Source organism: Topomyia yanbarensis, chromosome 2 (assembly GCF_030247195.1).
Source record: "Topomyia yanbarensis strain Yona2022 chromosome 2, ASM3024719v1, whole genome shotgun sequence".
NCBI classification, from domain to species: domain Eukaryota; kingdom Metazoa; phylum Arthropoda; class Insecta; order Diptera; family Culicidae; genus Topomyia; species Topomyia yanbarensis.
The window spans coordinates 340970530-340996748 of NC_080671.1; the positions used below are offsets into that span (position 1 = coordinate 340970530).

A 26219-nucleotide genomic window follows, 5' to 3' on the forward strand; every position below is an offset into this window, starting at 1 on the left:
GTACTACGCACATCACCCGATCCATCGTCGCCTTCACTAATCGCGTCAGTTTGTCCGGGGATCCGCACAAAGCTTTTCGATTGTGTGGTAAAAAACCCGGACCGGTGAAGAAAAATTAAAATTTTAGACAATATAATCACATTTCATGTATAGACCAAGATAGGTATATTTTGCCATTATTGTAACTTTGCTAAAATACGCATACAAATGTAGCGAATACAGTGGTCTTAATCATATACCGAAACTATAAATATAACTATATAAATATCAAAAATCGAAAACAATTTTATATATGGACTTAGAAGCGTTTTTGCAACGGTTTTTTGAATGGCAGTGTATTCATTCATAAATGTAGTATGTGCCTATTAGCAAAATCAAAATAGGATAGGCTGAGAGGAAATGAATCTCGTGAAGTGGAAATGAATCAATGAATTGATCGAACGTAAATAATAAACTTTCGTTGTGCTTTCCATCGATCCGCGTAAATTTGTTGCTAAAAAAGTTAAAGTAATAAAAGCACAGATTGCTATCATGCAGGTTACGCATGCAACCGCTAACAAACAGGGATGCCACATTGATATCTGTCATCATATATCGGTCAAAAATATCTTTGTACCATATATGATAACTGAAACAGGAAAAAATCTGGGATAAATTTTCGAAAAATCTGTGAAAAATCACAATATTTCCAAAAATCTATGAAATTTTCATCAAAATGCCAAAAATCTGCCATCTGTAAAAAATAATCTGTGTTCAGAAATTGTGAAAAAAATCTGTGGCATTACAGAAAAATCTGTGAATGTGGAAACTCTGCTAACAAATTAGATTTACCTACACTCGCCTCAAACATTGAACCCAAGCGCATAAAGCAAAATGAGTCAACGCTGATGATAATGGGTAGAGCGAAAGAGACAACTAAAACCACGATACTATGTTAACTGTGTTTGTAAATGGAGTTCGAATGTACAAGCGATTTTGTGTACGAATAATTGTGTTCGAGATTGTATATAAAAGTGTGCTGAAAACAAGCACAACACAAAAGAAAGCATAGTGTTTGAACGGACAAGCTCAGTCGCGTGTTGGACGGCACTCGGTGGCGTACCGGCGCAGCCAGTGTAGCTGACTTCTAACTCAGCTACACTGGCTGTGGAAACACAGCGAAGTGATCTACTCCGCCTGCCGTTCAACAGGCAACTGAGCTTGTCCAGCCAAATCCGTTCTTTAAATAGTCGATGATGACGTTATTCATGGAAGTGTAGCGCGCTAGGTACACAAATCTGTCGTGTCGGACTTGGGAAGCGCTATAGTTTGTGTAAATGCGCGATATTTTGACTAGGTTGAACATTACTTACTTTTAATGCCATGATATCAAAAATCTTTGGGTTTATCTATTGGAATTCATTCTTAGGAGTATTTCGGGGCAATATGCGCAAAAAGAATGAAAATTAATCGTGAGATGGCTCAATTATATGCGTTTTTAATTGGAACACTTTTCGTTACATACCTTTTTTGTAGAATTTGCAAAGTGCACCCCCATATTGAAAACAAAGACGTAGTCCTACGTGAAAAATTGTTGTAAACGATATTTTCGCGTTAAGGGCACAAAACCTATTACTAAATTAGTCATAGAATTTGCGTTTCGTCTCATTAGAATCCGATAATAACTTAGTGAAAGGATTCCGGTGCTAGCTTAGTCCTGTCGAAGTCGAAACGCAAATTCCATAACTAATTGAACAATAACAATCTCATACACTGGATATGTTATGCTTATGATCGCTTCACCTTAGGGAATCTGTGAGAATTTGAACGGAGAAATAACTGTTTGCGGTTAAACTAATTATACATGATTCTTTGTATTTATGCACTGGAAGTATTGCTGTGTAATGGAAACATATTTAGCTCCTTGTCTCTAACAACTCAAAAATACTTTATCGAAGGGCTCGACTGATTTGATCTGTTTGTTCTGTTAGTGACAACAATAATGAGTACGTGTCAAAAATAAAACTAAAAAGCACCTCCTAATTGGGTTGTTTTATTTTCGCTAATTAACCAACCTATAATATGTATTTTTACTCATTTTATATACATTTTTTGTGTAGAGCTGGAAGCAATAATTTTAAATGTAAGCTCATACAACTACCATTCACGTCTAAACAATCCCACCTACAAATCAATAAATCCAGATGGAGAATTGCAATAAAGCTAGACCGGTTGTCAGACAATAATGGATTCAATATGATATTTCACGCAATAAATTTTATACTCCCTCAGACCTCACTCGTAGACTGACAATTTGCGTTGGCTGTGTTCTAGGGTGCTCATTGGGCTGATAAGAAAAAAAACTGTATTCACTCCATTTTTCGATTGGTTTCAATCTCCATCAGTAGTAGTTACTAGGACAAGTTTTAGTAAATTCAGTTGAGAAGTACAAATTTTTATGTCATCCCTCGACCCGATTGAATATCAATGTAGGTATCACCAAGAAAAAGAATCTCGAAGAAATACATTCATGACATACAACTTTGTCGAAGACTACGAATCGATTTACGATGGAATAAGTTATTAAACTATTGCGAAAGAGTGTATGCGGTTAGTTTCACAAACATCGAACTATTTCCAAACATATAATTCAGTTGACCACCCTGATTGGACCATGAATTGGATGTAAGCCGGCATATCTGTAACATCGATCTTGATGCAAATGGGCATCTGATGCATCCGCGGGACCGGAGGATTGACACTTTGACGGTGCTTCATTGATTGAAACACCAACCCATCAATAATTTATCGTGCACGATTTTTAAGTAATTCGATTTTACGAAACTTTATGATGTCATTTCCCCCTTTGCGGAATTGTGGCGTTTACATCGCATCACCGCTTCTCTTATACCTATATGTATCGGCAAAAATGCGGCATTTTGGCACGACTCAATGCTGAAGGGTGCCCGATAATTAAATCATTTGTAGTTGCTTAATTAACCGATGCGGTTACCGGTACCATTCGAAAAGTGGTTTGTGGCTGGTTGGTACGTTAACTACTATGCTGTAGGAAAATGAGTCAAGTAAGCGCGGTTAATGGTTAGGAAGCACGTTGCTGTTTCTCAGATTCAGACAGAGTAATTACCAAGTATTTATTAGATGACATAACAAACGACAAATACATACATTACGTTAAGTAGATTTACCTTCTATTCCATATGCTAATAATGGCATAAAAATATCTATCAGAAAATGAGCCGAGAATGCAATCTAAATTTCTTTCACATTTCTGTCTTTACAGTGATAGAGCCACCCACTTGCAACCGGAACCCATTATAAGCTAATAAAACCAAGGTAACAAAATGCAGCCGCCCCTCGTGGAAAAGCTGAGATTTCTCTACAAACCGTATGTCTTGGCGGTGCTCACAATCGGCTACATCGCTGGCGAGCTGGGCCACTACCTGATCGGAGTCACATCGAAAGCAACTGCCATAGAGCTGGACTACGGGGACCATGCGTGCCAGCAAAACCATACCGAAGTTCATCGTCATCTGCTGCCGCAGCAGTGTGCCGATATCGACATCGAGCATGAGTAAGTTGCAATTGAACGAAGCGGAGCTTTTTCGCCTGCATTGGAAAGCTTGCCGTTTGCAAGTTTGTGGGTAGTCAGTCAGTGGTGCCGATATGATTTCTTTGGCACAATTTCGTCTGTCATAATTTACTTAAAATATTAAACCGACCACTATTTTATTGCTTGGCATAATAAATCGTAAAGTTTATTGAACTTTCGTAATTTTGAAAAATTGCCTTCAATAAATTGTCAGAATCAAGTTATTCTACTACTGCGAATCATATGAACACAATATTTCAGCTTTTCACATTAGAGGAGCCCGGGGCTAGTTGGCGGTTGGAGTAAGTTGGCGGAATCCCTTTTTCTCCGTTTCTATTAGACATATAGCTCCCCTAATAAATATCGTATGATTAAAAAGCCTAACGGCTTGTTCGGGGTATCATCCAAACAATATGTGGAATCGTTGCACTATATGGGTTAAAGTTCGTGTATATTTTTTTATATTAGGGTCTACCTCTCCTTGTGTACCTCAAGTTATTTGAAGCCCATTATCCAATGTGTTTTTGCTGCCAAGCATTTTGTTTTGTAGAAGTTGTGGGCGATATTGTGTTTTCGAGTATACTATTTTTCTTAATTTAGAACACTTTGTGTTATTTGAGGTGATTTTTAATCTATTCCCTGAATTATTATATTTTTCGATAGTGTGTGCAAAGAGCTTTCAGTATTTCTATAGATATTGCATATATCTACAAACAAGTGGCGGCATAGGTATCTATGTCATGTACAGTGATGGACAGAGAATTAGAACATTTACATATATTTCCATTTCAGCGCGTGTGGAGCGGGTTATAGTTACTTCACAGTTCCAAACACATTGTATGCGTGCAATCTACCTATCCTTGTTGTAGTTGAATTAGTGAGTGCTGCTATATTCTGTTTGTAGCTGTTATTCTGAGGAAACACGTGTTTTGTGGTTGAAAAAGTGTGGACACAGAATTAGTACACTTGAAGTTTTTTGTGTCTATTTCCCGAATAAATGAAAAATACAAAACAAACCTTGTATATTCATAAAAAGTAAGCTTTCAAATACTTTATTTCTGAATATTATCCGGATAATATCTTTTATCGATGGCTTAAAGTGCGTCATGCACCAACGAATCCAAAAAATTAATTTTCCACGTGAAAAATACCAAAAATAGCGTGAAATAATTCTCGGAATATGCCGGATGTTCCAGGAAACGGTTATATAATGCAATAAAATGTTTTGAGCAACAGATTAGAACCAATTCTCTGAAACATATGCCCCCAACGCGATAAACGTCATTTACTGAAGATCATCTTTTCACCATGGAATCAAAATAATCCATCCTTTCGTCGACTGAAATCCAACAACATCGTTGAGCGAGATCATGGCGTGTCAGTGAGCAGAAAAACTCTACGAATATGACGTCTGAAGAGCTTTTGATCTTCCTTATTGCACAACATGAACCACTTATTTCTAAAAAAAACAATTCGACGGTTAGAACAAACCTTGATAAGTTGGACGGAAATAAGTCTGCAACTTTATGGAGAAAGGTTTTTTGAGGCGATGAGTCGAAATTAAATCGATTTGGGTCGGACAGTAAATGTTACGTTTAATTTCCAGTAAAGAGGCATCATAATCATCAGTATAGGTACCATAAAATCAGCACAACACGATGGTGGTTGTATTGTGTATGTTTTTTCGTGGCACGGTATGGGGCCAATCGTGAACATTGATGGCAAAATGGATCAGTATCAGCACTAGCAAATATTGTAGGATCATAGGGAGCCATCTTCCGGTCTATGTTGCAAACAATTATGCATGATAATGACCCTAAGCATACATCCCGATACGTTGAACAGTAGCTGTTTGATCAGATGGTGAATGTTTTTTCATGGCCAGCACACCGCCCAGACCTAAATCTAATAGAAAATCTGTGGAACAACGTGCAAAACACGCCAAAGCGAAGAAATCCAAGAATCTAAATGATCTCTGGTTCTCAATGAATCAGAATGATCATAGTTTGAAGTTAGAGATCTGTTAATTCTAATGGAGTGATATTGTAAGCTGATTGAAAGCGTCCCCCATTGTATAGAGACTGTTTTCAAACAAAAATGTTTCCGGACTAAATACTAAACAGCTATGAACCATTTGTTTTGATCTACATCAAAATTAACAGCAATTTTTAAATATGTGCTAATTCTGTGTCCTCGCCCAATTTAACTTCCTTGTTTTTTTAATTCATATAATTACAGATTTCATCTAAGACCATGCCATACGATTCATTTCATTCACTAGCAGTACACTACATATCTTGAAAGAATTATTTAATGATCTATTTGATTTTTTTACGTTCCATCCCTGTACCTGTTCTTCAATCAACCTTTAACCCTGACGTCCCAATTGAACAAAGATTTGAATTCCTCGTCATCCAGACCAGAATCAACACTCTCAATATCGGTATTGTAACAATCTACAACCCCCACGTTGGTAATCAGAGTTTCGCACAGGAATATGAAAAGCTTCTTTTCGACATACAACAGTAACATAAACGTATCTGCCCCAAACGCCGTTGGAAACCATGCAGCACTACTGCGCATTTACGACGCTTTCAATCTATCTATACTTCCCACTGCTCCAACAAGGATCACAGATTACAGTGCCACTACCATTGATCTACTAATAACTAACTCACCGCAGTCAATCATCACAGCAACGAATAATAGCATCTCTGATTATGAAACCATCTTTCTCATATCAGATATTCGGAAACCGGAAACCTATCGAATAACAGTTAGAGATTTCCGTTCAATAGACACTTTTCGACTTCAAGCCGACTTCCAAACACGCACCCTCGACAATATGCTAACCACCAGAGACACAAACTTCAAAGCAGAACTCCTCACAGCTGAACTCCAGAGCATCATGGATCGGCACGCACCTGAAAAGGTAATCACGGTGAAGGACAGACAAACGCCCTGGATATCAGCAGAAATCAAACAAGCAATTCTACATACGAAATCTAGCACATACACTCTATTCACGTGATCCCAACCGGAAAAGAGTCGATGCACAGTGGTGTGATTATATTCGGAAACGGGACAAAGCTACGTCTTTGATTTCGGCAGCGAAAAAACGGTACGGCGATCGTTATTTCTCAGTTGACCTACCAGCTAAAAATCTATGGACAAACCTACGATGCCAAGGGGGTCCACAAAAGCAAAAAAGAAGCCGGGGACGGGGTAAGTTGCCGAATTATCCGCGTCACATATTTTTGTATATAAAAACAAATACAATGCAACAAACACTTTAATAAAATTCAGGGATGTTGCCAACAGTCTGCCCTTTTATACGTGTTCTATTTTGCAAGACCTACCTTAATCAAAGCAGTAAAATACGAATACTGAAAATACCGCCAACTAGCCTCAGTCTCCCTAACAGATGATATGAGGTTTTGTAATTGGATTCACAAAGATCACTTGAAAATTACTCAGCGCGCTTAATATTTGCCATGTGGTAATTGAGTTTGCAGTGACCGGTTAAAGTCCTAGTCAGCATGCCGCAGTGGAGTTACGAAAAATGGAGTCAATTTTTCGATATCACCGGGCAGAGTGGGCTCAGGATCCAATGATATCAATCGCTGCTTCTGCCATAGCCAATTCATCAGCCCATTCATTTCCAGTAATACCGGAGGTGTCCGGGCACCCAGACAAGGTAGATAGTGTTGACAATGCTCAGTTCTTCGATTTGGGTTCGTCACGCTATCACTAGCTTGGACCGTGATTTGTCTGAGCTAAGGGCCTTGATTGCAGCCTGACTATCGAAGCAGAAGGTTATAATTTTGCCGGACAAGTTCTGTTGAAGGGCCGATTGTACCCCGCCATATGTATGCAATTTCGCTGGCAGCAAGAATATCTTCACCTCATCTAACTACTTGCACATGCTGCTTGTTTGAAGTGTATTCGTAATGGTTTGATATTCAGAAGGACTTAAAGAGCAGCAGTCGGAGTTATGGTGAAAGCAACGCCAAGTGTTCGAAAGTTCGTCTGCACTGCTCGAAGGCCATGCTCGCTTTCTTCACTCTGAACTCAATGTGAGTGGACCAATTCAGTTTGGAATCCAATATAATTCCAACGTGAGCATCGGTTGTTATTCGCTCCTTCGTGAAAAAACCATTAAAGTTTTGTTTGGCTTAATTGATAATATAATTTGTCGAAACCGCTGTTCAGCAGCTCTTAATGCTTGTTGCATTAAGTCAAAGATTATTCCGATGCAAAGTCCAGTAATTCAGGTATGTCATGTTCCAAGTTTATAAGAGCAGTGATCGTCGAAATGTAAGGAACTACCGCGGCATAACTAACTTATCGGCAGCATCCAAGATATTTGAAATTGTGAGCACCGTTGTACTTTCGCGCACCAAAAGCTACATCCCTACCGACCAACATGGGTTTATGTCAGGACGATCCGTAAGCACTTCACTTCAACTTGCATTTCGCAGACGGAGGAAAAGGCACAAATTGATGCAGTGTATGCCGACTTAAAAGCAGCATTTGACCGAATTGTCCATCGAATACTTCTAAAGAAAATGTCCAGGTTGGGTGAGATGCGCAATTTTGTTAAATGGCTGAGTTCTTACTTACGTGATATAATCCTTCGTGTGTAGCTTGGCTTTTGCGTCTCTTCTCAGTTTACGAACAAATCTGGGGTCACACAAGGCAGCAACAGGGGGTCACTACTGTTTGTGCTATTCTTCAACGACGTTACTTTCCTTCTTAGTTTTGCGTGCAAGCTGGTTTACGCCGATGACTTGAAATTGTACCTCGTAGTCCGCCATATCGACGACTGCGTTCGACTTCAAGAGCTTCTGGTTAGATTCGTCGCCTGGTGTCGTAGAAATTGGTTCATTGTTAACATCGCTAAATGTCAGAATATGACTTTCCACCGCATAGTCAATAGGATACTTTACGACTACCAGATCGAGGGGCAAAGGCTCTCGAAAGCTACTCGACAAGTCGGTTTTATTTCCAAAATCGGCGGGGATTTTAAAGATCCGCACTGCTTAAAGACTGTTACTGAAAAAAACGCTGAAAAAGTCATAAGAATCGATACAAAATTGATTATTAAAAAAAAAAATGATTCAACAAAAAAGTCCGTACGTCGTTGAAGAAATCAATTTTGAATATACCGTTAAACTTCAGAATGATCAAAAAACATTTGTTTGAGACACGGTTCCGGCCAGCTCAAAAAAGTGGTTTCGAGAAAAACGCGGTTAAAGTTTTCTATACAGGTATATATTATAGGCGTTCCGGCTGAACTGAAAATTTAAGCATTTATATATTTTTTCCGCCTTCCATATTTGAACATATCACTTCCCGAACAGAAATCTACAGTAACAAAATTATAATTTTTACTGTGACAGTACAGTAATTTTACAATAATTTACAATAAAGTCTAATATTGCACTACAATACAAAAACAATAAACACCAACGTTTCGACAGTAAATTTTAATGTAAAATCAAATTTAGCAGTAAAAAATGGGAGGTGGTTATGTATCTTGACATTAAAAAAGATAGACTTTTATCCAAACATTTTTTGCTCAGAAACAGTAACATTTAATGTGAATTTACTGTATCATTTTTTCGCTGGACAGTAAAATTAGTTGTTGCAGGAAGTTTTATCGTAAATGTGCTGTGAGAACTCTGCGTCGAACAATGTTGAAACAGTAGTAACCATAATATCTATTGTTTTATGATTGTTTGTTGGGTAAACGCTATTGTGGGTTTCTATCTGGCTTTTAAGACCGTAATGTACATTTTATGCCATTAAAATAGTTTTCATAAAATTCTACAGCGCCCCCTTACACCCTAAAAACACCGACGAAAGCTTATTCCGATGCATCGAAAGCTTCCTCCGCATACTGCTACTCATGTCGAACTGCTAATACAAACCGTTCTCCGTTTTCTTTCAGCTGCCACCGACAACACCTCAATGGGACAGTTTACTGTGAATGGAACTACAACGGTCTGGGGTTGGAATACCAGCTGCTGGCCGGACCCAGTTTCATTGCCGTGTTCACTGTGATGGGAGTGGTGCTGGGATTCGCCGCCGACAGATTCAACCGTGTCCGAATGCTGACGGTGTGCACGCTGGTATTTGCGCTAGCTATTATTTTCCAGGGCACTGTAAAGGACTACTGGCAGTTGATTCTGCTGCGTATGGTTATGGCTGCTGGCGAGGCCGGATGCAACCCACTCGCTACCGGTATTATGTCGGATATTTTCCCAGAAAGCAAACGTGCCCTTGTGATGGCTATTTTCAATTGGGGAATCTACGGAGGCTACGGTATTGCTTTTCCCGTCGGACGTTACATCACCAAGTTGAATATTTGGGATCAGGGATGGCGCGTGTGTTACTATGGGACTGGAGTACTGGCGATATTCATTGCAATCCTGACTGGCACTACCCTGAAGGAACCCGAACGGCAAAGCATTGGCGAGGAAACGACCGGTAAAACTAAGGTATCGCTTATGCAAGCACTGATGCAGCCACGTGTTATCCTGCTGATGATTGCTGCCTCCATTCGTCACTGCGGTGGTATGACCTTTGCTTACAATGCCGATTTGTACTACAACATCTACTTCCCGGATGTGGATCTCGGCTGGTGGCTGTTTGCCGTGACCATCGGAATTGGTAGCATTGGAGTTGTGATTGGTGGAATCGTTTCGGACAAATTTGTCGCAAAGATGGGAATCCGTTCTCGAGTGGTATGCCTCGCCATTAGTCAGCTAATTGCTACTCCGTTTGCTTTCGGTTCCGTGTACTACGAACCTCTGTGGGCGATGATTACCCTCGGAATCAGTTACTTCTTCGGTAAGTTTACTTATCTAGATATTAATCATCATCTAAAGGATGTGCAATCTTGTGTTCCCATTCAATATTTTATCATGGAGACGCATGATCGCGCGTATTGTTTTACATCACTAACAAGCTTTTTTTTCTTGCAGCTGAAATGTGGTTCGGAATCGTGTTCGCCGTTCTGGTGGAAATCGTGCCACTGCAAGTTCGCTCGACCACCGTTGGTGTGTTCCTGTTTGTGATGAACAACATCGGAGGCAATCTTCCCATTCTGGTTGACCCGTTGGCCAAGGCTATCGGCTATCGAGGCTCGATTATGCTCTTCTATGCCGGTTTTTACGGAATCAGCAGCCTGTTATTCCTGCTGACGATGTTCTTCATGGAAGGACCAAAGCCAGAACCGGTAACCGAAGAGGTCCGGAGTCAGGTAGAGATGGGTCACGAGAATAGCACTTTCCAGTCGGATGATTTCATCAACGGCGTTGGAGGACCACAATCGAACGGGCGCAGTGTCCTCGGAATGCGACCTGCCGAGAGCAGTAGACTGTAAACCAGATGGAACAAATTAGATAGGGTTCAAGTAGAATTAAGTTAGAATAATCAATGAACGAACGACGCACAATCTCAATGACAGTTGGTAGCATACCTGATATAGGACTCAGAAGAAGAAAATGAATCTATTGAGCTGGAATCTTAATTACTATTATCTGTCTGCGGAACATGAGAGTTTTATCTCTGTTCGAAAAGAGTCTCGTATTACACGTTATACTACGCTTTCGAATCAGTACCTCTTGTGTTTATTATTGTAGGTAACTTGTTGTACATCAAAGTGCTTGACGTGATCTAACGTGTAGTTGATTGTATTTATATGAGCCGTAAGTTTTAAACATGTTTACTTAAACTGGAAAATCACAATTTTTAATTTAAATAAAATGGAAATTGTTATAATTTTTTATCTTATCCTCTTTGAGAAAATGTCTAGTAAAACTCTTTACTACTACAAATTTCACGGTTCTACGACTTACCCAGGAAACTAAAACATAGAAATTATAGTTTATCTCCTTACAGATATCGCATACACTCCGCTGACATGGCCATATCGCATACACTTCGCCCCATAAAATTTAAGGTACATTTTGGAAAAGAGAATTAAACGTATTGTGATATGCTGGTGTATCTCGTGGTCTGGCCCGGGCCTGTGCGCAGCGGTTACCTACTTTTTGTTTTTTTTTTCGAAACATAATTTTGCATATCGATGTAAACAAATAATTTATTATTAGCTTCGAAAAATACCCACGCCTTCAGAATCATCTGGGGAAATTCAAGAAGGTCAAGACCTGGGTTTGTGTGGATGCCATCTACATTATACTCTATTACGTCGATTTTGGCATTACTCGCACCGGTAGTCAGTCTGTAAACAACGTTGCATAGCCCAGGGCTTATTATTCGCAGACTTGAGATCGGAATCAGCCTTTCGTTATACAAATAGATATGCATGAATTTGTGTTAACGCAAATGTTCATGAAAGCGTGACGCTACCAAGTAGATAGGGGATACCACAGAACACGGGGTTAACTTGAGATTATATACAGGGCAGCTCCTTTCGGTTGGCATGCACAGCGTGGAATTTTTGGAAATGCGCTAATACTTCTTGAATAAGTGTAACACTTTGGGCCCTATTCTCACAGTCACGGCACCTAGTGACTAGAAGGAAATTTTTTTCTAGTCACTTGGTGACGTGACTGTGAGAATAGGGCCCTTTATTTCCCACCTGGCATGAGTTTTACCCAAATTGCACTGCAACACAACGCTATTGATTTCGGAAGGCTGTCATCATGAAATTATAACCCACGGAAAATGAAAGCAAGAGATGAAAACGGATAGTACAGTGATAGCGAAATAACGAAAATAAAAAAAAACTACTCGTTTTACATTTTGGTTCGAAATGTGTTTCCTGTTTTTTTTCTTTTATTTATACGATTCAGTTTTCAATTAATAGCATCTATCTCCAATGAGTGTTCGGCATGTTTTTGTTTCACTGCATTTTGTTTTCTTTACACAAAAATACTGTAATATTTCCATTCATATAATAGCTAATGAGAAGTACATAAATTGATTTGATTGGGTAAATTCAAATCTGTTGGATTTTTCTTAACGTTTTCTGCGGTTAAATTAATCGTTTGAACATCGGCATGTGCAGTATTTTTCGTAAAATTGTTTTTATTTTTGATAATTTTATCTGAACGTTTTTTGTCGGCACTGCGACGGTTCTTTGGAAAGAAATTGTGAAGTGATCACGCGCGTGGTTTCTGATTTTCTACGGTCACTGACTGGGTGCTTATTGAGTCACTGTATAAAATAAATCTATTCTTCGTTCTGTCAAAAGCAATACTTATTGAGAAAACTTCCTCTTCCATCTCTCGCAGTTTGTTGCTGTGGCTGTCCAAAATCAATCCACTGTTTCCTGACCTCGGTATTCGATGCTCTTACTATAGCTATTGGTTTGTAACCTGCGTGTGAATGCGTGTTTGTGAGTAGTCTATTTATTTGCAAAATTTTAACTGATTGACGCACAAAACTTTCGAACCGTCGTTCAGTTGCTGGACGAGTTATGAATATGATGGATTCGTCATAAAGTTGCACAAAATTGATTTTCATTTTTATTTTTACCTTTTGTTATCGGTAATGATACACACGTACATACACTGACAAAACGACAGGACGCTTTCGAACGATTCAAGGGAGAACACATACCACAATTGGTATAGAAAGGCGAGTTTTACATTTTGGTCTCAAACAACGAGATAGGGTCGAATGTGTCGAAACGGGACGAATAAAGAACAAAACTATTCAATTAACATGTTGTATCACGACAGTGTCCATTCTTGATAAGTTGCAATTCGTCAAAGTGCGTAAACACCATCACAAAATAAAAGAAAGAACATTCGGGCGCCGTTCTGTATACCATGGTTATCATCATTTATTAGCGTTCCGTTTCATTAATTAGTTCACAGGGTAAATCAGGACCGGCGATTAATTGTATAAAGTGACTCTAAAAAAGAACACAACATTTTAACGCATTTAGTTTTAATTTGTATGTATGTTTACAAAGTAAATTTGCTCTAACCAGGATTAATTCAGTTTATCAATCAAAGATTTTACTTGTAATCAAATCATCATCAATTATCTACTTTTCTTTTCGCTAAAGTGCTTTTATAAGATGTTTCATTCCAAAAAGGTTTAGCGTCTTATTTGATTTTGCTATATATGGTTCGGAAAGTGATTAAAAACTACAAATCGAACCTCAACCCGAAGTGCTGTTTTCTGTTTACTACGCTGATTTGTAATAGTTGACCCGGACCACGCTTTTACCACAGCCATCGTAGTCCGGGTATCACACGCACACATACAGCCGTGTCCAGTCTCAGCTGCCCTCGTTGCTGTCCAGGTGCATTTCACTGACGTCGTCGGTTTGGTTGATGGGCATTGGTTTTTTTTATAATAATCGTTAATAATAGTAGAAGTAATAGTAAATAGAATGTGTTCCTGCTTTGCGGTTGCTTGCTGCTACTGCTTGCTGCTGCTGCTCGATTTGCATCCTCCACCTCCTCTGCTCTGCTGCTCTTTTCTCTGTATACAACAAATACGCGCTACTTATGAAAGATCCTAGTACTCGAATTTAACCGCTCTTAAATAAAAGGATGGCGACTTGTCCCAGGTAGAAGTAAATAAAGTGGCGCGTTTCGTGCGTGACGTAGGAGCCAAAGTTTCGACCGACGATGCAGTGCCAGGTGGGGTTGTACTTTTTGTCGAACTCCTTCTTGATATAGGCGGCAATGTCCTGGAAGATGAGAAGAATAAAAAGGTTGCGATTAGCTTGATGTGTATACTAGGTACAGCCAAAGGACGTTGACGCCAGCCGATTTTGAGAACCAAGTACAATAGTTATGTATCACTCTGTGTTTAATTTACACTGAATGACATTTTAAGCTAGTGTTTTTTTTTGCGACGGGACACAAGTCGCAGTTTACAAAAATATTGAGAATGGATTTTATTCCACCTTTTCCAACACTGCTGCTGTTGTCGCGTTAGAATAGCTCGAGCAAAATCCATAGTTAATATTTTTGTGGCGTGTCCTGTACCTTCGTACAGCTTTAAATTTATGTAAATGATTAAATTAGCATTGCTTTAAGATTATGTTCAAATCACACAGTACCTTAAGAACAACAGCTCAAATAACGTGAGATTTTATTGGTGATGTAAGGGTTGCTCATATTCACCGGACCCGATTCAGTTTTCAAGTTGCGCTATCATAAATGACGAGAACATCGCGAGGGTACCGAAACTAAAGTTCAAAGCGAAAATAAACTAGCACACCAGACTAGGACATTTTGACTAGCATGGTGCAGCGACCCGAGGAAGCAGCGAACCAAACCCCGTACGGGCTAAAGTGGAAGCGATGACGTTGTTCTATTCGCCACTTTTCACTGAAACGATGCTTATCCCACACGGCAAGCCTCGCAGAATGTTATACTGCGACTGATTGAAGAAAAGCGAAACATTCATAATGAAATGGAATATTTATAATTCAATAATTAAATTTGATCGGAAAAAATGGGACGACGAAAAATGTAGAAATACAGAAAAAGATAATTAGTTTTCATATTTTTGTATATCAATCGACATAAAATAAAGACAGCTACTATTTCTAGAAAAATAACATTTGTTTTTTTCCAAATTCTATTAACAAATTCGTAAAAAAATACGTAAAATTACAGAAAAAAATACTACTTTTCAAATAATTTTTAATTCATTGTGATGGCATGCACATTTTTTTTTCGTGCGACTTTAACACGAACCGCGGGACCGGTGTCGCGGTGCTTTTCATTGTGCTGTTGATCGTTTTATAAGACTTCCGCGCGTCCTGGCAAAGCTTCCCTGTGTCTCAACGAGTACTTTTTTCTCGCGCCAACGTTTCTGGCGCCAGTTTTCTTTCTTAGTAGCTCTCAAGTAACTCAAACGGTACTTGTTCTGATGCATAAATTTTCTTGTCCGTTGTTAAAGCAATAACTGCGGATTGGACAGTAACAAATACTACAGCAACAGTGCCAATTACGCCTAGTAACACAAAACCAACTACCAATAGCGAAGAAACAACGATTGTACCTAGCACCTCCAAATGAACAACCAACATCATCATCTTTGTACGATAGCAACTCGGCGACTAAAATAACTAAATTAGAACATCTGACTGTGAACAGGAAGAAAGCACATGGAACTGAACGATAACGCGCGAGAAGACAGACTGAATGATCTCCAAGTTGCGGCGTACAATGCAACTAACGCTTCATCGACAAGAAAGAGGATCTCAACACGCAGCAGCAAACTGCGTCAGCAAGAACCGACGGGCAGGTATTTTTGATGTTAATTTTTATTTTTTTAAAGAAACAGATAAGATCCACAGTTCTTTTTTGCTAAGGTATTAAGCCGTACCCAATAAAATAATAAAAAAGAGTATTTGGAACGAGATGCATGCGGATAGTCATTTTGCAGTGTTTTGTGTGGCAATGGCAGCGCAAGTCAGTCCAAGGCAGATGATAGGAGGGTTGAGGGGTTACAACACTGTAGAATTTTTAAAAAGTCGAATTTTATTTATTAGCCCCAAAGGTGTCTTAGGATGATAAAATTGATATCCCAAAGAATGGCAGAAAAAAACAATAGAGAAATGTTCAAATTTAATTTTCAATTCTGCCACAACGTCTCTTATGTAAACCTCGAATGTACTAAAAACTTTAACCGCGTTTTTCTCGAAACCACTTTTTTGAGCTGACCGAAAATGTAATTCGAACAAATAATTTTAGATCGCTTTGAAATTTTCATAGTATATTCGAAATTGATTTCTCCATATTTTATAGGAAAATTTAATTAGTAATTTTGTGTCGATTTTATGGCATTTTCGGTATTTTTTCACTCAAATGTGCGCCATTTCGCGAATAATCAAAATATTTAAAAAAAAATCCGTACGTATGTCGCTTGCTATTATCATAAGAGATCAGAAAATTTAGGTTTTGGTTCTAGGTCAAAATTTCGGGGAGTACGCCGCACAGCCGCCATCTTATGATGAAATTACGTTGCTTCATAAGGTTTAATATCAAATATTTATATTTTGTGATTATGTTATGTTAATTCATAAGTGTGGAAAAATTCACTTTAGCACAGTAGTGTTATCAAGTTTGCCTTTTTGTGAGAATAGGTGTACGTGGATTAGGGTGACCATACGTCCTGGTTTCCCAGGACATGTCCTGGTTTTTCAATGACTGTCCTGGTGTCCTGGGAAGTCGAGGAAAACGCTTGATTTGTCCTGGTTTTTGCCCTGTAAGCCTAAAATATTTTTCTTTATTGAGTCTTCGCTTTATTTCCTCAGGTTCAGATCGCAGTCTTTTTTAAACTCACAACTTTCTTCTCTTACGTGAAAATTGAAAAGGAAAAGATCAAGCCGTTCGTATGTACATAGCATATTAATGACCTGTAGTCCGTTTACAAGGAAACTTGACAGTCGAACAAATCGAAATGATTCCAGTTGTGGACCAAACTGGTCGCTATCAATAGCGATGAAACAGTTTGTCTTCACATCCCGCACAAGTGAAACAGTCAAATCTACCTACAAGCTGATTGGTGCCTATCGCACAATCAGTCCATATCGTATCAGTGCACAAACAATATTGTATTGTTGCGGAGTGAAATGAGTTTGCCAAATGAAACAAAAGTGCCCGTGCTACGGGATAACACGATTTCGATCAACTTTAATAAAACTCGTGTTAGACCCACAGTTCAGGAAGTGGAGCAATTAGTAAAAGTGAAAATGGAGCTTAATCTCGCTGAAGTTACGTACATTCAGCTACATCACGTTTAAAACTGTGTTTCGATCACGTTTAGAAGCTTAGCACAGGCCGAAAACTTAATTGCAAAGAACAACATGCAACACGAGGTCAAATTTAATAACACCAGAATAAAGATCCCCGTGCATATGGAAAACGGCATGGTGGACGTGCGTATCCACCATTTGTTCTCGCGCACTAAGAAAGATGACATCAAACAAATCATGTCGCAATATCGAGAAGTAGAATCCATTACGAATGACACCTGGAGAATTTTTTTCATCGGCATTCCAAACGCCGTTCGTATTGTGAGGATGCGAGTGATTAAACCAATACCTTCTTACATGACTATCGAATGCAAATCACCGAGGGACGGCGTAACCTATAAGCAAACAACGCTAATCACATATCCCAGGCAGACCCCAATATGCTAATTCTGTAACCATACAGCCCACTACGGAAAAACATGCGCCGAAGCAACTAGTCAAAACTCATCTACTACAGCCAACTCTAACAAGGAGCCAGCGACACCTTCAGATAAGCCAAAAACAACGATCCAATTAACCAATAATGCAGGTACAACGACCACGACAACCGCTCCCAAACCAACAACTAACATCGCCAATAAAGAAGAAAATACCGATGAAGACGGATTTACAACAGCGAGCTGCAAGAACAAGAAACAAATAAGAACATCTGATCGTGAACAGCAAGAAAGCAGTACCGATGATGACATGGACGGGAACGATAACGCGAGAGAAGGCAGACTGAATGAACCCCAAGCGGATTCACCGCCAAGGAAAAGGATCTCAACACGCAGCAGCAAACTGCGTCAACAAGATCTGAAAGACCGACATTCTTAGCATTTTATTTTATTATTTTTACTTATTGTAAAAAATTAAAAGAGAAACTGAGAAATTTGTAATCAACGGTAGTTTTTGCAGATGTTTCGATCCTTAATTTCAAATCGAGATATAATGGTTGTCATTAGAGATTGTCAGGTACTTATTTTTAAATCAGGAATAGCGTAGGGAGTTACTTGGGACCGTTTACGTTTCTAGCTTACTTCAATGACGTGTGTTTAGTGTTGATAACTCCTCGCCTGTCATGCACAGATGATTTCGTTTCATCCGCTAAATTCATAATTGCCGATTTCCCCAACAACATTATGTGGCCTTCCCTGATGGCTATGAAGCAAAAACTGTGTGTGTACAAATCTGAAGAAAAGAGCTCGGTGATCGAATTCTCATGAGACTTTTTGGCTGAGCTATGCCTGCCCGAGCCCAGAAATGTATTACTGCAGTAGCTCTGCCTGCCAGAACCTGGAACTTTTTACCTGTCGAAAATCTAGGGAGCAGGCACAATCGATTAAGAGGTGATGGATGTAGGTAGTTCCCTTTGAACTGTCCTGGTTTTTTACTCGCTTGATATGGTCACCCTAACGTGGATGATCGCGAAGGACTCAAGCGTTTGTATGTTTGAGTTTTTCGCATATGTGACTTCCCGTGTAATTCGATTTAATAATCGCGGGGTTACGTGCATATTTGCGTGTGTTCATGAATGATAGCAATAATGGAAAAGTCCATGTCAAGGTACAGTATCATGTCGAGGGAGTCCGTGCCAAAAGTGAATCAAAATATTGAATATTCTTCATGTTCGAGTTATTTTCCGTCGGTCTATTTCCGCTACGAGGCCAAATGCCGACACCAGAGAGGTCACTCCATTATCTGCATTAGATATCGACCCATCAACTCATGAAGCAGGGACTGGCGACGATACTTCTCTTCTGAAGGAAGGCTTGGCAACAGAAATCTTTACCCCAGAAAAATCTCAACACACTCGGCTGAGATCAAATCCAGACCAACTGGGGTGAGTGGTGGTCACGCTTACCACTCAACCACCGGCGCCGTCTGAATATTTCATTTTAGTGAACTTTTAAAAACAAATATACTATTTGAATATTCCAACCCTGCTTAAAATAACTACGACAAATATCATCAATTTTTTGTACGCGGTCATATAAAATTAAGCGCAATCAATAGGTGTTCAATCAAAAACGAGAATATTTTCAATCAGGTTGTTAACAAACAAAAACAAAAATTTCAGCGAATTCAGTATTTTTTATTAAAACATAATGTTTATTCTTCCAAAAGACAACGTCAATGAATATTGGAGAAGGGGCCCTGTTCAGCCGTACGACGCAACATAGTCGCGATGCTCTCACAAGAGCGCTGGACGACATTGACGCCCATCTTCCGGATACAATTCCGGATGCTGGTGATCAACTGCCTCGTATCCTTGGCCCGCAAATTATTTTTGCACACTAGAGCACTGAGGGAGCCGAAAAAATCCTTAATCGGACTGCACTGGGGCAAGTTGTTCGGATTCTTTCGGCACGTACGGTGTCTTTTTCTGGACAAGATTCTCCAGAGTTTTCTTGGCGCAATGGGAAGACGCCATGTCCGACCAGAAGACGTACTTCCCATCCGCATCATGCTCCTTTAAAAACGGCAAAAGAATTTTCTCAAGACACTCCTCCTGGTACACCTGTTGATCAATGGCCAGACCGCTGGGTTTGAACCACGGCTTTGAAATCCCTCTGTTCGATATGTACAGGATAACTTTTTTTTTTAATTTATGCTTAAAGTTATATTTTATTTCGGGGGTGTGGCTGACTTGTCACTGGAATAGTAGCTGTCATTTCCTGGAATGTGGGTCTACGAGAGCAAAAAGTAACTTTCGTCGTCCAGCATTAACGACGCCCCGCGGTAGTTCTTCGTCATTCACCGGCACTGCGATCGCTATCTGCTGGCCCCTGTATTCGGGGGACCAAGTCTTCTTCCGTCAGATAATGTCCTCCATCTTGAGGGTTCGGTGAATCAAGGTATGGGAGCAGTGATATTTTCGGCCAGCGTCACGCAAGCTCGTTCCGTCCTTGTTGTCGAACAGCTTCTTTCAACGCTTCCTTCTTCTTTTTCGTCATTATCTTCGCCGGACGGCCGCTACCGGCCTTTCGCGCCAAGCTCAGGGATGCCAGGATCCGGTAAACTGTACTCACGGGCACGTTTTCGTCTCGAAAGGGGTCTACCGTAAACTTTTTTCCACGACGACCATGCGTTTCGTAAAACCGTACCGCTCGCGAAGTGCTTGCTGTTTCGACGCCATCTTCGATTGAACTGACAGCACCCGAGCGAAAAGAAACAAGCCACCCATTTCTAGAGAGTCCAGAGAGCAATTTTCTTGAAGAGAAAAAAAATACGCTCTTTACTTTAATTACAGAAAGGTATTGAAATCATTCTCATTTTTTATTGAACACCCATTAATTATTCAAATATCTAATTTTAGAAAAACGCTACGGATAATTCAAGTATGCATGACACAAATAATTGATTCACAGTCTACCATACCCAGTTCTTATGAAACTTTCCACCGCTCCTTCCGAAGTTCTAACGATTTGCTGTTTTATTAATTATGAATTTTAAGTGGGATGACCGACTTACAAGAACAAATATTTGCATGTGTTGATCTTCAGATATTTTCATGTAGTGTAGAAAGAGGTAAATAGTTTGGATAACATAGAATTCATTTGCGGATGATTTTACTCTCTCATGCTGTATTTCTAATGTCCGCGTGGTCGTGATTCGTAACTCTTCAAAATGTTATATCATTTTTTGAGGAAGTTTTCCGCAGTAGTTCATTCATGTAGAATACCTTTTTCTTACAAACCTTCAGTCGCCCGCATACGCCGAGACAATTTTAGAAATTTAATGATAAAATCCCTTTGAGAGATGTTTACCTTCAGTTTCGACAACCTGAGGAGTAGATTTTCAGAACACAAGACAGTAGTGCTTAGAACCTATTAGCTTTAACAATCTCTGTTGGTCGGGGTCAAGCAATATTAGAAACTTACGAATATCAGGTTGCTGTCAATTGGACGCCTAGATCGTGCGATATTACTACTGTAGACTTTATTTCTATGGGGTTTTGTTATGTAAAGTGAAAAGTCTATGTGGATACGTAACGATTGAAGCAGTGACAGATAACATTACTTGAGTAATTCTGGAGAAAATCTGGATTAGGACGTAAGTAACAATGAGAGATTCTCTTTGGGGTCTATTAAAAAACGTCGGCTTTCGATATGCACTGGAAAACTAGTGCAAAGTAGTATAGTGACGTCGTAATATTCGGAAGAGAAAATAAACAGATAGAGGCTCTTAATGTTATTTACGTCCTAACCCAAATTTTCTCCAGAATTAGTCAGATACCACTTAAAATACTGGAATGCGTTATCAAAAATTGAACCACCTGAATGAACGACCTCAAGCGCTGGTATAGTCAGCATTTAAAAGAAGTCGTTTCCAAATAATAAATGACGAAGAATGTTCTTTCGAGTGATAATAAAATTCGCGATTTAATTCAATTATTTAACTACTTTAACCCTTAAATGCATAACTCTCATGATGGATCACCCTGCACTACGCAACTCCCGCAAGCGGAGACATTCCTACAATCATTTCTTCAATTGAACTACCAATCACAAAAATCATTTATCCAGCATTATCTCGTTGTCAGCGTCTTTAGGTCGGCATCGGCATAACCGACCACATAAATGAAAACTACTCAAGCATTTCCTTTCTAGCTCACTATTGATCATAGTTTTCACCCGACGGCGAAATTGGAAAAGTTTTATCGTTTCGATAGGATATCTTTTTTTATTTTTTAAGCAAGATTAAAGTTGACATCGCGAAATGTTGGTAACCAACCGGATTCTTCTTTATGATTTCAATAGTTACCATCAAAAGGCAAAACTTCTAGGAAAATGCAGCGCCAAAGCGGAAGATAGCACCAAATTTGGTGCTCCTCGAAGTAAATATAGCTTTAAGAGATAAGTAATATAGACAACAAAATTTTGTTCAGATGTCAGATAAGGTTTGCTATTTGATTTCGTTTATTATCGCGACAAGCAGGTCGTTCTCTTTCGCTATAATATTTCACTCTGAGTCTACAATAGAACAAATCCAACGATCGGCGGTTGAAAGTAATCATGTCAAATCGACGGCGCACAGTGTCGCCTAGCCGGACAAAACCTCAAAATTTTATTTTAGATTTTTCATGATTTAACATTTCTCCCTGTTTCTTAACAGGTTGAATAAAAGCTTCTCAAAATATAAAGTCCTGAGGCCGATAGTTCGATTTTTTACAGAACTTCAAAGATGAAATAGATGATACATTCTGAGAAACACTGTTTTCAAACCTAAGTTATTTAAATGAATATATCTTTTTAGTTAAGACTCCGATTAGGATTGAACTGGTTTCATTTTAAAGGTTATTCGCTGGACTTATAGTTGCCATTCGATTTAGTCGATACAAGCCTTTCTTCTCGCTCAGACATGAAGAACAAATAATAAATCGCACAATAAATTAAAGTTATGATATTCAAAGTGGCTGTACTTTTTTTTGAAACAGTTCGGAAAGATCGCTTGTTGTTCATGATACTTGAAAATTAGTGTACTTACCGAAAATCAATATCTTGTTTTGCCCCTTTCTACCCCGAGGTATGAAAAAAGGTGATGTTTCATGATATGTCTGAAGGAGACGCATGGTAGCCTTTGATTACCCAGGGTTTGTAATATAATTTATAGATTTGTCTTATCATTATTAACAATTGAAAAAATGTGTATTCTGTTAAAAAATTCACCGCACCTAATTTTTTGAAAATGAATTTTCGGATGTAGTGCACTTTATATTTGTAAATATTGAATTTTCGAACCACCCTAAGTGCCAAAACTTTGAGGCAATAAAAAAAAACAAAAAATAAACATCAAATAAGAATTCAGCGTCACAAAATTACCTTGATGTAAAGTTTTCATCAAATTCAGGCCACTTTTGAAGTTTTGTCCGACTTTTGTATTAAAGGTGATAACTGTGCGGCGGTACGCCGAAAGTGATGTGCTCATAGACGATCTATTACCGTCTGTCATGATACGCTGGTTTGGCACATCTTAACAGAATAATAATTAGACCTAACCTAGTTAAACCATTTATCAACTAAAAGGCAACTGAATGCCCAAAGTACCATGTCAAATTAACATTACCAATCAAACTGACAGTAAAGTTCAGAATAGATGCATTTACACTAATAACCGTTTGGTCTATTTTTGACGCAAACAAAATATGTTAGTTGGACAGAGGCAGTGGTCCAACCAGCGAATCATGACTGTATTTCCTTCTAATCATACTGGAAACCTGCTCTTAAAATATTCAAAGTTCAATTTGATCCATTCTTCGCTACACGTAAAATGAGAATGAGCATGCCACCAACACCATTCAATGGTCAATGTTAGCTCCTTAACATTGGAAAGTTATCAATTAATGTGATAGTGAAGAGCATTCTCTCAATTCCCTCGTAAAGCCAACCGGAGCATACCAACCAAAAGTTCAGTTCGCTGATAGTACCACAAAGCTATATCAAATTAATCTTGTTCAAACTTTTACTTTTTTATTGTGGAGGAATTGCCGTGAATATATTTAGCAGTCCGTTTACCACTATAACTATTCACGCCCTATAAGCGGACGCCGCGTTGATTTTAGCAACGATTACGTCGGTGATTTTATCGACCAGAGTAATGCCGATAAGCCACCGCCGGTCGAAAACACACCAGCGCCGCCGATATCGATATTTCTTATGCGAACGGAGAAAGACGGATTCCGCAAACTACCCCCCAATGCCCGGTGTCCACTACACTATTAAAATTGTTATAAATTTATTATTGAACTACATTTTCTCGATATAGATGAAAACGCATGATGCGTCGGTTATTTCAAAGTTTCTCTGTGCGTTAGTTATTCAACCCGTGACTACCTTATTTCTCAAAACAGCTGAAGTAGCTAATATTTGATGACATTCCTGCTTCTGTTCTCTACTTCACTATTGTTGAAATAGTAGTTGTTTCAAACCAAAATTCCGATAAATCAGACGTTCATCACTTCGATGCTCACGAATCGATTTCACCCCAAATCAATATGGCAGTCAAGTATAGACTTTAGCATCAAAACAGAGCGAAATTTCATTCTATTGAAAGAATGCTATCACATACTCCTAAGTATTTTACTACAAAGAAAAACTTTAGCACTTGCACTAGATCTAGTGACAACAAACAAATATTTCACCAGCCAACAGCTCCACTTAGTACAGCTCGACACGCACACACCTGCCACAACACGCTATTCCTACTTCTCCGTATCTCGTCACGGAAAATAGAATGTCTCCTAGTGAAAAACTTACAGTGCACAGCGGGGTGACTTGTGTCTTATTTTCAACTTTTTCATATGAAAAGCGTCTCCATACAAAATGATTGTCTTGGGTCACTAAACAACATATTAGAAGATAACCATGATTGGCTTATGTTTACCACCGACGAAAAGGGTCGTCCTATATTGCCGTTATGCGCAATAGGAGTTTTTGTGTTGTAGCTCACTCTTTGTGTAATATCCCTGGAACGGTTGAAAATCAAACTGAACCGTTGCAATTTATGATTATTTGCTTTATAGAATTTAGTTGATTGCAAAAACACAACAGAATAAATCGGGTTTGAATATTCTTTTTGAATTACAAAAAATCCATTTTTCTCTATTCCCAAGACATTATTTTTATTTCTCGAATCCCGGAAAACTGAACACCGTCGGGAAATAGAAACATTGCAGTAAACGCATTATCCGAGTATGAGCTGCTCTTCCTTTTTTATTCGGGTGTAGCAATGAACTAAAACATAAATGGAAGGCTAATGAACATACTTTCAACTAAAATTGGATTTCAGTCGGAACTGTTTGCTTATACGCTAGTATTTTTTTCAGTGAGCAGTCACGTCTATAATAGCTCAGCTCGTTCTATAATTCGTGGCTTAAAGGATCAAAGCTAAAGATAAAAGATGAAACCACTGCGAATTGGGGCACAAGTGAAATAGAGTGCCCAAATTATCGGTAATTTTGTTGGCGCTATCGATTGACAGTGGAAAGTTGCAGCATTTGAAAAATCCTTATAATCGAAATAACGTCGTCGGGCAAGCTTTTGAATGGTACTAACTGCCAGTTACCGATTCTCTTTAAGGGGGGCGTTTGGTGTAAAGTAACCAAACCAAAAGTTATTCTGTTTTGTGATTTTGAAGGCAAGGCAACAATGGATCTTTTGTAGAATGTTAAGAAGATCTACTTAAATATTCATTGCGCACGAAAAAAAAAATATTTTCAGTCAAGCAGAGCTATACGAGCGTTCCACGAGTAGACGTCCAACCATTTCCACGTCGAGCAGCACCGCGGCGAACACGATAACTCTTGATAAAATTTTCTAACACAGGAAATTCAATAAAATTTGTAAAGCTTGGGCTTGTAGTTACTCGACGAACCAAAAAAAATAGAAAAAACTTCAAGTTTCGGAAAATGACGTCATGAAAACCGAAAAATTTCATATTTTACTGTAAAATTCGGTCACTTTTCTTTGAAATAAGGAGAATTTTTTTTATTCAGTTTCCTGTGGTTTATCGACAACATATTGTGCATTCTCATAAAAAAATCAAGCCAATTCGTTGATTAGTTGAGTTATCGCGTTCGCCAATTTGAAAAACGCGGCTTCGAGAAAAACGCTATTAAGGGGTATCCCACATCAAGTTGCATCACGGAAAAAACACTGTAAAAAATGATCCATCCCAGTCAACTCGGATGCGCTAATTGCCCTTCAATTTGCCAGCAAATTGCTGGCAATTAGGGGGCTATTTCAAATGCAACATTTGGGCGATTTGCCGCTGTCATTTTTTAGCCGATCTACCCGCCCTTAAATCGCCCAGGGAACGCGCCACTTAATCGCCCTTTATCGCCTAATATGAAAATTACAAATAATACTTATTTTCGGATTCATT

General features: G+C 38.9%; 2 protein-coding genes across 5 annotated transcripts in view; one reads left to right on the forward strand and one right to left on the reverse strand.

Annotated features, from left to right (window-relative positions):
- LOC131684080 (putative metabolite transport protein HI_1104) overlaps positions 1-11377 on the forward strand; it is a 53571-nt gene extending 42194 nt beyond the window's left edge. Inside the window, exons 2-4 of one of the 2 annotated variants that reach the window (XM_058966623.1) lie at positions 3281-3571; positions 9543-10444; positions 10579-11377. In XM_058966623.1, coding sequence (XP_058822606.1) covers positions 3342-3571; positions 9543-10444; positions 10579-10979 — 1533 coding nt within the window. In that variant the 5' untranslated portion in view covers positions 3281-3341 and the 3' untranslated portion in view covers positions 10980-11377. Of the gene's footprint in view, positions 1-3280; positions 3572-6380; positions 6815-9542; positions 10445-10578 lie in introns of those variants that run through there. The other variant, XM_058966624.1, reaches the window with a different exon arrangement.
- Positions 11378-12372: 995 nt separating this feature from the next.
- Positions 12373-26219, reverse strand: part of LOC131684087 (dynein light chain 1, cytoplasmic) — a 76411-nt gene continuing 62564 nt past the window's right edge. For all 3 annotated transcript variants that reach the window (XM_058966643.1, XM_058966642.1, XM_058966644.1), the window contains one exon: positions 12373-14270. In XM_058966643.1, the coding sequence (XP_058822626.1) occupies positions 14109-14270 (162 nt within the window). In that variant the 3' untranslated portion in view covers positions 12373-14108. The remainder of the gene's footprint in view (positions 14271-26219) is intronic.